The 14,321-nt window shown below is 41.4% G+C and overlaps 1 protein-coding gene across 1 annotated transcript; it reads left to right on the top strand.

The window, feature by feature from the left end:
• Positions 1-5,188: 5,188 nt before the first annotated feature.
• LOC104275961 (transmembrane and TPR repeat-containing protein 1-like) lies at positions 5,189-10,758 on the top strand (the record flags this gene model as incomplete). Its single annotated transcript, XM_009872077.1, has 4 exons — positions 5,189-5,366; positions 7,083-7,156; positions 8,343-8,519; positions 10,552-10,758. Coding segments are annotated over 4 exons (636 nt in total), but the record flags the coding sequence as incomplete, so codon positions are not given.
• Between the last annotated feature and the right edge of the window lie 3,563 nt (positions 10,759-14,321).

The following is a 14,321-nucleotide window of genomic DNA, read 5'->3' on the forward strand; positions in this document are numbered from 1 at the left end:
ATTTCCTTCAGTGCAATGCTCTTGCTGAGATGTTACTCAAGAATGATTTTGAAGACGTACTCTCTTTTGTTCAAAATCTAGGTAAAATAACACCTGTGTTTTTTCTAAGTTACCATCATCTCTCTTTTCTTTTTTTTTTTTTTTGTTTTCCAGGGCTTTTTTGTGGAGACAAATCTAAAGGCACATGAATGGTTCTTTCAGTACTCTTAACACGGGAATGGTCATTAAACCATGCTTTCTGGGGTTTCACTAGAAATTTCTGCTCTGGTGTATTTGCTGCTTCCAAAGTGCTGCTGCTCTGCAGTCTTAATTGTGATTTCTGTTTTCTTTTAGTAACCATGCTGGAAAGCAATAACCTGCCTCTGAATGCCAACACTTAACTAGTGCTCTCGTAAATGATGACTGCTGTGCTCTGAGGGAATTGCTATAGCTTGAGAATTGATATGGCCTCTGTCTTCCCATCGCTGTTATAGAAAATCAAAGTAACAAACCATTTAAGCCTTATTGTCCATTTAATTCTGAGGGATTGTACTGTACTATGAAAAGATTATCAGCGGAAAGTGCTGTTGCACTGTGGTGGAAATCCTGCCCTGCTTATGCTGGCCATCGCAGAGCTGCAAAGGGGGCTTGTTTTCTTTTTACTGCAAGAGGTTTTTTCATTAATCTTTGAGCTATTTTCACATAGAGCCTTAACCATTATTGCCAGTGATGCAGCTGCACCATTTTCGGAGTGCAAACGCTCATTTTCCTGGCATGCAGTAGATGCATCTGTGGAATTTATAAGGAGATTCCACCGTGCACTGAAATTGGGTGTTAGTTTGCATTAAGTTTGCAGTATATATCACACTGTTCCAAAAGGAAGGGAAGATCACAGGAAACGTAATCCATTCTTGTATGCTAGGTTAATTTATATAAATCTGCATGTGAGCCTTCCTCTATAAAACCTGTGGGGGTTTTATGAGGTGTGGGATGCTCTGAGACTTTCCATTAAGTATTACTTGCTATAACAAATTACCATTATTATCCCGTGCATTTCTATTTCATAAAATGTTGTGGGTTTTGTTAGTCTTTTGAAAATAATAAAACAGATTAAACTAAACAAGAGCTGCCCAGGGATAATAACAAAGTCTATAAAAAGAGAAACTCTCCAATTATGGTTTACAATATTATTAAATCAGAAGAGGCCTTAAAAAAGGTTGAATGAGTCTTTGTGTGTGCAAGTGGATAAAAAGCACTATATTAGAGCCTGGGGGTGCTGAGGATTATATACTATAACTGGATATGCATGGGATTTGTCTGTGAGACCATACTCTTGCGTCATAGACTCCTCTGGTTTTGAGTCTGTGAGGATGAAGTCACCAAAAGCGGTGTGGTTTCCAGGCCCTCTGTACAGGGAATTGCTTGCCCATGGAGATGTGTCCCTGCCCAATGACTTGTCGAGAGGAGGCCCAAGTGCCCATGGCTCACGGGTAACATGGTGCATGGTCTCTGCTCAGATCTTTAGAATACTGTCTGCAAACACCTCTCTGGTTTGATGGGCAGTCAGCTCAGAAAGCCTGGCCAGCCCGACGTGTCTGCTCTCCTTAGCTGCATGCTCTGCCAAGGCTGTAACATGTATCCTTAAAAGTTGTGCTTTTGCTCAGATAGATGTTAGGATCTTCATGCAGAAGGTCTTCCACCCCACACGATGCTGCAAATTAGAATGATGGTAGTATTGGTGTCTTTGGGGCTTGCAAATTAAAAAAAAAAAAGAAATATTTTCCCTGTTTGTGGGCTGATTTAGGTATGGAATACAAGTACAGCCCACCTCCCAGTGGAGTACTGTTGTGCCTGCCAGAGCTTCTGTTCATGAACATTATGTTGGAGAAACACCACTTCTTACTTAGTTTTGAGATTCCTAGCTCTGTTTCATTTCATTTGTTTGCTGAATCTTGTACCACATACAATTATTACCTGGCTCCATGGTAATGCTGCTGCCAGTAAACAAAGGCAAGACTGAATCTCTGTAAGTATATTAAACTTTAAGAAGGGAGAAGTCATTTTTTATTTACCCATCCCCTCCTGCTCCTTTGCGCAAAAGTTGCTTCATAGTTGCTCTGCAGTAGAGCAGATTTGGCTTTCCATGGTAGGCTGCTTTTTTTACCCATGGGTTTGTGAGGGTGCTGGGGAGCTTTGCAAAGTTCTTGTGACTTGGACTAGAGCTGTTTGGAGCCCCCCATTTGCTCGCCTGTTTGACATACAATAAATTCAGCCACTGCTAACGTTTCAAAAGTGTTCTGCTGGGATTGTTTCAGGACAAAAGAATGTTTCCTTCATTGCCATGTGGCCTAATTTCTCATGACAAAGAGCTTTAGCAGCAAAAAACACTGGTGTGAATATAGCACCTGCACACATTAACATTTAGTGTTCATGGACCACCAGAGATGGTATTTAAAACATACACAGAGGCATGCTTGCAGTTGCGTTTTGCTGTTTAATGGAAAGCTTATCTGAATACTGTGGTGGTGTTATGTTTGTGTTATGTTTGTGTTTTTTTGTTTTTTTTTTTTCTTTTTTTTTTTTTTAAAGAATACATAAGGGACTAGCCAAGCTGTGAGGCTTATGCTTTCACATAGCTGTTTTCAACAGCTTACATCAGGTAACTCACAGTTTACAAGTCTTGTCGACTTCATGTTTGTCCCAAGAAGGAGTGTGAAGCGCACACCCTGCCCTTGGGATAGGTGACCTGATGGAGGAAGAAGGTCCTTCCTCTACAAGGTTCTGCCTCTCTTGCCATATGACCTGTTTTGCAGGATGGACAGTGATCAAATGTTGTCCATGGAGTCTAATGGGAGATTTTTCAAGAACAGTGTCAGATGTTGTGTTTTCAGTGATAAGTCCTCATAACTTGGCAAATAAAATAAATAAATAAATGAGAATCTCTCGCATTTTGGTGCATGGGTTCACATCACCTGATAGAATCATAGAATCATAGAATTGTTTAGTTTGGAAAAGACCTTTAAAATCATCAATTCCAACCATAAACCTAGCACTGCCAAGTCCACCACTAAACCATGTCCCTGGGCACCTCATCTACACGTCTTTTAAATGCTTCCAGGGATGGTGACTCAACTACTTCCCTGGGTAGGCTGTTCCAGTGCTTGACAACCCTCTCAGAGAAGAAATTCTTCCTAATATCCAATCCAAACCTCTTCTCGTATAACTGATAGCCTGGGCACTTCTTATCCGTGCTGTCCTCACCTACCTGCACCTGCTTTCTCCAGACATCAGGTTGCCAGAGCATGCTGGCAGGGGGAGCGATGGTGACAACTGCTCCATCCAACTGATTTACAGCCAGAAATGATTCATTTGTCTAAAGAACTGGTCCTGCAGGTCGTCGCTGCCATTATACACGTCTGCAGGTGCCTCTGAGCGGGAACTTGAGCTCCTCTGGGGCAGGGTGGCTCTATGCTGCCCTTTGTCCCTCACAGCATGCTGAAAACAAGATTTAGGCGTGGGGGTTCCTGCTGCTGCAGCGTATTTACAGCTGAAATTCTGGCTGGATGTCTGTTACTGCCATTTGCTGTGTTTTGTCATTCTGTGCTGGTAGAAATGAGGGAAAGTGATGTGTGCTGCTGCCCTGAAGTGGCTTGCAGGAGAAAGGGGGGGAAGAAAAAAACCTCCAAACTCTTCATGTTTTCTTGAACCATGCAGACTGATGTCTTGTCAAAATGTAGCTGCATCAACCTGTACTTCAAAGGGAAAGGTCAAGTCATGCTAAAATCTCATTTTTCCCAAGCTCTCTGGGTTTCAGCTATTGCATCCACAAACACTCCAGTGGGAGCAGAGTAGGAATGCACACGTAAGACTTCTGCTCTGGTAAAGTGAGATTGGCCTAGAAAAAGCAGCCCAAGACAGATAGCACTCTGTTACTTATGAGTAAGGAATGTAGAAAGTATTTATAAAAAGCATATGTTGTCTGGCCCTCACAGACACACCACACCTCCTCTGTTTTACAAAAAACCTGAGGTATTTGCATAGTAGCAACAACTCCGTGGCTTTGCCATTGCATCGTTTATGTCATGGGAGACCTGGAGTCTGTTAGTGACAACAGGAAGGATTATTGACCCCATAGCATGTTTACAGTTAAATGCAAAATATTTAGATTGAGTCCTATTTTCACTGGTTGTCTCGTAGTTTTGCTTTTTTAGAAAATGTCCTTTAACATGAGTGCTTCCAAATTCTTGTTTGTATATGGAGTCTTCCCTAAATAGAGACAGTATGTTTATGCATGTTATACATATATATATATATATTTGTCCAGATGTACAGATGCAATTAGTTCTAAAGAGAACTATCTGCAATTGCATGTGAGGCAAAGGCTGTCAGCAGCTGTTAAGCAAGCTGGCTGTAAAAAACAGTGACCAGAAAAATGTGATAATACATACTGTCAAACAAATGTCATAACAGCTTGTTATATTATATTTTTTTTATGATCCACACAAAAAATGAACCCTAATTGTCTCATTGAGTCTAGGGTGATGTTAGCTAACTTATCTTTACCATCAATGTCCCTATAAAAACCATGCTAACTATTAGTCCTGATGTCAATAAAGCACTCAAATCATAGAATCATAGAATGGCCTAGGCTGGAAGGGACCTTCAGTACGTGAAAATATTTTGAGAGCTTAAAGGGAATACAAGCACCAGCGATACCAAGCAGATGCTCGAGCGCCTTACTGAGTCCTTGTCTTGGCTGTTCCCAAGCAAAAGCCTCTATTCTGTAGTAGCAAATAACTACTCGTGTTGTAAAGCTGCCACATGGCTGCGACAACCGCAGAAGCTGCCAGCAGGGAAATAGGACAAGTGCCGTACTTGTGATGTTGGCTGATGTTATTTGGTGCTACGGAAGGACAGACGTCGTCTGGCCATAGTTAACTGTAGCGGGAGGGCACAGACCTCTCCCGTCTCAGTGTCCAGAAGGCTGGCAAATGCAACCGCATATTTTTAAAATTGTGAGAGCAGTTTCTCTTTAATCAGATAAACCAGAAGTTCAGAGCGATTTTCACTAATTAATTTAATAGCACTTACGTTAGAAGACTGCAAATCAGGCAAAAAAAAGTGTAATTTGGAGTATTTGAAAGATGTCCCACTATTACAAGGCCTTTCCAGTCTACTAATGGTTTGGTTTTGTTTTGTTTCTTTACAGGTTAAACATATTGCTGGCTGGTATGAACCCCTTCTATTTCCATGCAGTGAATGTAATTTTACACTGTCTAGTGACTCTTGTGCTGATGTACACTTGTGACAAAGCTGTGTTCAAGGACTGTCGACTTGCTTTTGTCACGGCGCTGTTCTTTGCTGTGCATCCCATTCACACCGAGGCTGTAAGTATATGACACACAAAAAAACCCCATAAAACAACGGTGGCACTAAAGCCAAGAATAAATGCATAATGTAATTTTTTTAAGAAACCTCTAAGTCATACAGAATATCATACTTGTGATTTTTGCTGTGGAGGAGCAAAGGTGAGAATATACTATATTTAAAATAATTTGCAGGCGTCATTAAGAAAAAAGTGTATTCATACTCACCATCTTTCTGCTCCTGCACTAAATTCTAATCGACGGTCCTAATCAGCAATGCTGGGAATAAATGGACAATCATTCAGCTGATGAAAATGTCGAGTCGTCCGAAACCAAAGACCTCAGCGAGGCTGCGCTCTCCTGCTGGGACATTGTTGCATGCCTTCAGTCATCTCCCATAGTCATCAATTTAAGGGAGAGAAAGTGAAGGAAGCATTAGTGTGTGTTCTGGAGGAGATCAGTCAGATACAGGTGATATGACCCATGGATTAATTTGTATTGATTTGAATTAAAAGCTAGGAGTATCATCTTCAGAAAAAAACTTGCCAGCTTAATAAGCATCCTGCTAAGTTTACAGAGCAACAGCTCATATTGAACATTTTTCTGTTCATCATAAGCAAACACTTAAAGACATAGTCATGCTAAGACTGCAGCCTGTTAGCGTGGGGAGGGTCTTCTGTAGATAAAATGAGTCTTGCTGTCTTTGAGAAGGAAATGCAATGTCTAGCTACCCATACTTAAAAAACAGCAATGCACTCATTAGTTGAGATACCATTGACATCACATGCTCTCGTTATGAGCCTTTGTAAATGAGTGAGGGAAACGGGTGCCGTGGCTGAGAACTTTTGAGGAGAGATTACCGTAATAACAAAAAGCCACGAGCTTTACAGTTACTCCCTGTGCTGGCTTGTGTGAACTAATCAGCTAGGCTCCTTTTGATAATACAGCTTTATTATAAGGGAGGTTTTAGAAAAGGCACTCTTTGAATTTATTTTTGTCTGGGTCAGAACTTAAAAAAGGTTGAAATAAATGCCAGAGCGCTGTATATAGCTTAATTATGTAATCTCAAAAGAGGCAGAATTTCAAAGGGCCTTTTATTTGCTTTATCGGCAATTTTTAGATCTTTATGAAATGGAGTACTGAAATAGTTTGTAAAAGGAGCGTTTATACATTCTTTTTCAGTATTCCCTTTCTTATAAAAAGATTTGGTTAATTAATATGTAGAAAAAACTCTTATAAACTCAGATTATTCAGAAAGAGAATAAATTACATGTCACTATATCACTTTTTGGTGATCAAGTTCATGCAGTTATTAATTATTAACTCATTCCTATATAATAAGTCTTTCCTAAAGAGCTGCTCTTTCATTAGTCTTTTTCTTTAACAAATCTCAGTCTTGGGAGTTGGATGCATTTCTCATTTGAACCTTATTATACAAAATTAAAACAGATCCCTGAATCTGACATTTCTTTTTGCAACTTTATTAGCACTTCAATAGGAAAGTAAAGCATGATTTGACTGTTGGCTTATTTGTTTTGGCAAGTAAGAAGTGCAGCAGACAAAACTGAGCATATCCTACACTAACCAAGTAGCATCTTGCTACACTGGGGGAGGATAACCCTGAAAGATAAAAAGCTTAAAATAGTAGCAGTTAGGACGAATCGCTGAAGCAGTCACTGAATGCGCATGTCTTTTTATATATGTGCTTTTACACCTGTGTGTCTCTTTGCCTTTTAGGTAACAGGTATAGTAGGCAGAGCGGATGTCCTAGCCTGTCTACTCTTTCTGTTGGCTTTTCTCTCCTATAATAGGTATGGATCCTTGCTATTGGTTCTGATAATATCACGAGATACTCTAGTCTGAGGAGGAGACAAAGGGGAAACTTGTCACTTTTTTGGTTGTTGTTGGCAGAGGTACTTGCCCCAGCACTGCTGCGTAGAAGTGCCCTGGCCCCTGCTTTCAGCCAAGGTGCCAAATAAGTGACACGAGAACAAATAAGCATAAAAAGAGAAGTCAACTTTTAACGTCCCCCCTTATGTTGACTTTACAGCTGACCATACACTAGAGGAGGGCTTGTGGAGCTAAAAATTATAAAGAAATGTTTTCAACTGAAGGCAAATTATCTGTGTGTAGAGTGAAGAACGGATGGACACGTGTCTGCCTTTGACTGTGGGACTCTGAAATACCTATTCTGGGAAAGCTAAAGATTGTGTCTAGACCACTAGTTGTCCTCTTTGGATGAGAACTTGGCTCTGTTTGCTGGTCTTTGTCCTAAAAGTGTGACTGAACAAGCATTGATAAAGAAATGGCTTTACTTGGATGTAGTTTCTGCCCCTTTTGCATCGTTATTACATTTAGGAGTAGCACCGTGTCATCATAGCCACCTGGAAAAACAGCTTATATCCCTCTTGGGCTATTTGCTACAAACCCACAGCGCTGTTTTCATCAAGAGGTTTCGAAGGGGTAAAACTGATAGTGAACCCGCAGGAATCAGCTTATTTGATTTTGGTTCTTTCTCACTTTCTTCTCTCTCATATAGGCTTGCCGCCCAGTCTCTTAATGATTAGGACACGTCTTTGACTCAGGGAAGTGTGGGTGGGATGGCGAACATTTGCTTGCATAGTGTATTTTGTCACACAAGAAGAATTAATCATGTGTGTTTTAGATGATGGAAAGCAGGTGTTTCTCTGCCTTTTCTGTATTTTTTTTTTGTACTTACTCTGCCTTCCTCTGACTGTTTCAAGTCCATTTCATCTTTCTGTTTGTCGTTTTTCCTCTCCTCTACTCAAATTCTCGGTGCCTCTCTCAATATTCGTGTCTTTCCTTTCTGTCCTATATCTAAACCTTTCCTCATTTGTCAGCAAGCGGTGTAGATTGTTCATGTCACTTATTACCAGCATCTTAAGAAATGAAGGAAAAGTGTCTCAGTATTTGTGGGAATGTTTTAAATATGAAAATAACAGGGAAGTTAAAATATTTGTCAAATCTATTTTTCAGGAGTGTGGATCAGCTTTATGTTGGGGAACATTTCCCTCCCACTGCCTCCCCATTCTTTTTGCTGCTTAGTTTATTCCTTGGGACGTGTGCAATGCTGGTGAAAGAAACTGGAGTCACTGTGTTTGGTGTTTGCTTGGTTTATGACTTCTTTTCCCTCTCCTGCGATGGATTCAAGCTGTAAGTAACTTACTATGCTCACTGTGCTTTTTTTTAAGTGTTGCTACCTGTGTGTGCAAAATATATGTTATTATATACAGCACTGGGGGAGATAGATTTGCCCCTCTGAATTAGATGGCAAACATTTGACAAATCGAGAAGGCACCAAGATTTCATTTTGGTTGGCTTTTCTTTTTCTTGTTTTGTTTTGTTACTCTATTGCTGTCTGGTAACATTTTGCTAGGTAGACAGACCAGATGTGAAGAACTGATCTCTGAAATCCTCAGTTCACTTTGGCAGGACTAAAATTTATTTTTTCCATGGGAGTTCCAATATCTTCAAATTTCTCTGGCTTAACTCCTTCCGTTCTCAACATCTGCTTGATTATTCAGTCACAATGTCATGGTTGTAGAAATGTCATACAACGTTTAATAGTAAAATCAGTTTTGATCCTTTCTGTCCTTATAGAATGATACAATGTTTAATAGTTAAATCAGTTTTGATCCTTTCTGTCCTTATAGAATGGAAAAAAAGGGAAAATATCCAGCCAGTTCTGGAATGATTGAAATAATTAGCAGCTCTCAGAAGTCACTGGAGAAAAATCAAATACTTTGAAGTTTGTATCCCTCACCCACTTGGTGTCACAAATAACTATGGTATTCTGTATTTCCACTGAACGTCAGAAGTATTTTTTGCTTGATCGAAGCTGTTTTTTTCAATTCCTCTCCAAAATCACACTTGGCGCAGAGCTATTGACAAGTGAACATAAGAGCTTACTGCCCCTGAGAGTGGGAGATCTTGCTCCTGCCATTGCTTCTCATGTTCCCACCAGCGCTGCCCCATAGGCTCTGGAGCCTGTCACCCCCGCTATGTGATCTAGTGGATCTAGGTTATAAAAAAGGATGCTTGAATTCGCATTTCTGCAACAGTTAAATAAATCAGCTCCCAGAAAGCATTGGGGAGTGCCAGAATGCAGGAACGGCAAATGTGAGGAGGAGGAGGAGAGGGATTCTCCTCTTTAAGGAGCATCCTGGCATCCCCGATGTTTCAGCCCTTCCTCCATGTCCTGATGGGAGATTGGACCATGTTTCAGACCCACCTGCCCTTCTGCCAGCCTCTCTAGCAGCAATAGCAATCAGAGGCCAGGTTCGATGGATTGGCAGAGGATTTCTCCTATTTTGACCAGGTAGGTCATGTGCAATGGTGTAACTGGTGAGGAGGTAGCCAGTGAGGAGTCTTCAGGGGACCGACAGCCAGAGACCTAGTTGACATTTACATTTACAGTCTGCCAGGCGTGTTCCAGGACCTGCCTGGCTGAAAGTAATAGTTTTAATTAATTGGAGAAAATCTGTGTCCTTGCCCTTACCTTCTTCTCAATCTCCCCTTTCCCGTAGGTTCACATTCCAGTGACCTCTTCAGGTTATTCCTTTGCTTCAGTGGCATCCAGTTGCCCAGATGTGGCAGCTATTTAGTTTGCAGGAATGAAGCTCTGTAGTCCAGATATGCTCCATTTTCATATTTGCTCTGGTTCTGCATATTATGCACTCTCCTGTCTGTTTGTGGTCTGTTTTATGACTGTATCCGACTTTTTTTAGGGGGCAGCAGAAAACCAGCAGCCTTCTACATGCTGCTGAAACTCATCTCCTCCAGCTCCCTCTTCCAACCTCTACCAATTTATTTTCTGTTTAAATGAGGCAGAACAACAATTATTTTCTACTGCAAAAAATTAGGAATGGCATCACATTCTTCCTTACATTGCTTTCCATCTTACCAGAGATCCAGAGGACAGTTTGATACACAAGTGCTCATCTTGCTGTCAGGTCTCTTCTTCTAGGAAGATGTAGTTAGGAACAAATAAATCCTACCCTCCCAGCACACAAAGACTTTGTATTTTGGAATAAATAAAGTGTTGCCTTTTGTAGTTAGGTACTATGTTGTGCTACTTTCATAATGTTCAATCTTTAGCTAAATAAACGTGAAACATAAAAATCCTTAATCATTTTTTTTCCCCCTCTCCTTTTTCCCTCCTCCTTTCCTCTGCATGTGTAATCAGGAGAAACGGAGGGATCCACCAGAGACCTGTCCGTCAGTCCGTGGCTTCTCCCTCCGCCTCGCTGCAGGTCCCTCCAGCCGGCCGGGAGAATGGGAAGCATCGCTTTGCCCACCGGGGCACCTGGAGCTCCTGCCACCCAGCATCACCCCAGGAGCAGCGAAGCGGTGGCCTTTCTGTGCCCAACAAAGCCATGTGGGCTATTCGGAGGTACTGCTGGCTATTTGCTGTTCCTTTGTGGCTTAGTTTGCAGCTTGATCCTACCTTAAAATGTGGAGCCGTTCACTTTGTTTTAGCCATTTTTATCCAAAATGCGCTGTAATTTTTCTGATGCTACTGGAGAGGGAAGAGAGGGAGAAAGTGGAAGGAGAGTTAAAGGGAAGAATTAGGAGGGAGTTGAAAAGTGCATTTCTCCTGCTTGGGAAGAGAATGTCTAAGGACTGTCCGTGTCCTGAGACTTTCTATCCTGATATGATATTGATAAGCAATGCTTCTCCGTGGAGAAAGCCAAAACTGTAATGCTAGTTTGAAAGTGAAGAGGGAGGATACATGCATGTATGCAATAATGCCTGAAGTGAGCATAGTGTAAACAGCATATTATATATCAGTGTTTGTTAATATAACGTATGCATGTGGATATACATACCTGGAGGTGTACGTATACATGCATATTTATGTATATATATGAATGTAGCGGTGATGTCCATTTCTGCTTTATGCCTAAGAATGTGCATATAGGGGTGAGAGCTGGCCTCAAGCAGTGACAGAAGGATTTTCACCAGTCACGTCCAGCAGTTTGTTGTGCATCTCACTGGGGAAGGAAGGTCTCTCCCATAACTCATGGCCACACTCTGGCACAGGACCAGCACTTGGTGCCCTTGTTCCTGTGAAACAGCACGGAGTTAATAAAAGCATTTAAGGGGGTGTGACTCAGCAGCCACCCCATGGATCTCTGCCAGAATGTGTAGTTTGATGGTTATGTTTTTTTTGGGGGGAAGGGAGGGTTTTTTGTTTTTTGTTTTTTTTTCTTTTAACCTTGACCTATCCACAACCTCGCTGGCAGCCTTTGCCCAGCTTGCCCTTTGTTGCTGGCTTTTGTTTTTAACTACAAAACACACGTGGTGTGATTTTATTTGGATGCCTGTAATCATGAATTACCATGCACTACCTATTCTTTGGAGAAAGTGATTTTCTCCTTAAATAGATCAAGAATTACCTGCTGTAGTTCTCTGATCGTTTAATGGTTTGCACCTGAACAGGCCCTATGCAGCACTCCTGAAACCTGGGAAAGGGAGTGTTTTGTTTCCACATAACATCCCTCATTAATCAGTTCAGTAGGAGCTGTTTGTTGTTGGCTTGTGGTTGGCTTATTTTTTTTTAAATAATAATCTTCTTGCTGCATTAGTATGGATGGCATAGAGGCATCATATGAGGTCTGTAACTTTTCAGATCACAGAGACTCTTTCCTCTTACCTGTAGTTTAAATGGTTCAACCCACTTGAGAGCTTCTGCCCTGCAGGTCTTTTGTCTGACTGGTCTGACTTGGGGATATTTGGGGTTTTGGGGCTTGTTCTTAACAAGTAAGGGAGTGGGTTTGATGGTATCTCACTGTGTGGGACTCCATGATGCAGCAATGCGGAGGAATTCAAGGCTTTTCAGAGTGGGTAAGTGCTGGCTGCTCCAGCACACAGGCTCTTGGCCATTGGAAACAGCCTTTAGAGTTGTTTGTTTGAATTTATTTCTTCTCCCTGTATCTCCAAATGAGTAGCACGATTAGAAAGTGTGGGTGACCCTGGTTCCTTCTAATATGCCAGGCCAGAATGGGCTGTACAAGAGCCTTGTTTAACATCTTGCCCTGAAAGTTTAAGACCTGGTGGGGAGGAATAATCTGAGCATGATGCTGATGCAGCTGCTGTTCCTGGCGTTTGCTCTCTTCACGTATCTTTCGATGCTTTTGTTCTCCTCAACATTCGTGTTTGTTTCTGGTTTTTCTGATGGATACTATAGTGGCGGGTATCAGTATAAAAAATGTCTCCTGTCTCCCTCCATCCTTTTGTTCCTTGTTTCTTTTACCTTGTTTCTTTCTTTCTTCTTGCTCCTCCTTTCCCCCTTCCTTTGCTTTGTACTTTCTCCAGACATTCTCACTTTGCCCCTGCTTGTGGGAATGTCCCTTTCTTATACCAAGGGGAAAGCCTCTGGTTTTCCAGCCTCTTCAGGAGAGGCTGCAGAAGTTGTGCTGGAGAGACTGTGTGTGTGGGATGGCTTTAGAGGGAACTTGTCCAACTGGCATTTGCTTTTCAGCAGCTGCCTCTTCAAATGTTGTAAAGGATTTCTGCACATGGCAAATCAAGCTCTGCATGTGCGTAGCTGCATTCTTTTTAAAAAGTACCTCTCGGAGTCCAAGCTGCTGAGCTTTTCTTCTCAAGTGACTGACTCTGTGCAACACACCTGCCACAACCTGTTGTGTGAGGTTAGCTGTGGGGATGCCCAAAGTAGAGCTGGCTTGGTCCCAGTGGCTGAGAGGGAAGCCTGCTGCCACACATTTGTGTGAGCTGTGCCCAAGGGCCTTGGGAGAAAACCTGGGGTGGGTAAATGGATGCTGCTTCTTTGAAAGAAGCTTTAAAACATTGTTGGCAGCTGCCTTTGCTAGTTTTTCCCTCACTCTAAACTCTTGTTTCCTCTAAAGGCCAGATCACTTCTTGTTGCATGTAATGACAGCCTCATAGATCCTGGGCAGTCTGATCAGTGCCTGTTTGTCTAATGTCAATGTTTGCTAGTCACTCTAAAAAAATAAATGTGCTACTCCAGCATTTGTAATTTCAAGAGATCTTCACAATTCTCGACCACATGCAGTGTGCTTGCAGAAGCATGGAACAACAAAGTTAAATGTATTGCAGCTCACTCACTCTCAATGACATCTGTGTTATGTGGAGGATTTGAACCACTATCTGATGTAACTGTATTCTCCTCCTTGATTCTGTTTGCTGACTCCTTTCACAGGACAGATTAAAATAGTTGAAATACTTTCTTTACACAGTCTTTCTTAAGTGTTATTGGCATATTTTATGATAGTAAGTAGGAAGCACTTGAGGCAATTGGTCTATAAAAAAGTAAATCCTTGCTATAGGTGAAAAAAAGATAGAAGTATGAAAGTGAAGTTGCTTTCAAATATACAAAATCAATTACACAATTTCTTCTCTCTATTCAATATTTTTCTGACTCATGTAGCTCTCTCCCATGGCAAAAGGAAGGCGAAACGTTTTTAAATATTTCAAAACCCTGAAGTTGGAGGACAGATTGGACATGGTGAGGTAGCGTCACGTACCTCATCTAGTGCACTAGGTTGCTAACCCCAAGGTCTTCATTAGAATAAAATAGTTGTGTGCTGCTTAATCTGTGCTTTTAAGTACTTGTAATGTGATCAATTAGGTTTTTTAAAAATAATAATTTATTATGTAACTTGCTACTAGAGCTAACTGAAAAATGCAGGAAAGTGTAATGGAGGAGTTAAAGCAATCAGTCTAATCAGCAGTAACTGGAGCTAGTTATGTAGATTCTTGGTGCAGAGAGATTTCTGTTCTTTATTGTTGTTTGCTCTTATCTTCAGCTCTGCAGTGAACGTATGAGTTGCAGTCCTAGGTGCCTTCAGGAGTAAGGATTGAGTTAGTCTGGATGAAATGGTAGGTTTTAATCACTGTGATTTATTGCAATTTTGGGGGATGCTGGCATACACTACTGAAGCAAAGTAACTAGGATCTCTTATGAGTTGGATC

This window comes from Apaloderma vittatum, unplaced genomic scaffold (genome assembly GCF_000703405.1).
Source record: "Apaloderma vittatum isolate BGI_N311 unplaced genomic scaffold, ASM70340v1 scaffold9486, whole genome shotgun sequence".
In the NCBI taxonomy this organism is placed as follows: Eukaryota; Metazoa; Chordata; class Aves; order Trogoniformes; family Trogonidae; genus Apaloderma; species Apaloderma vittatum.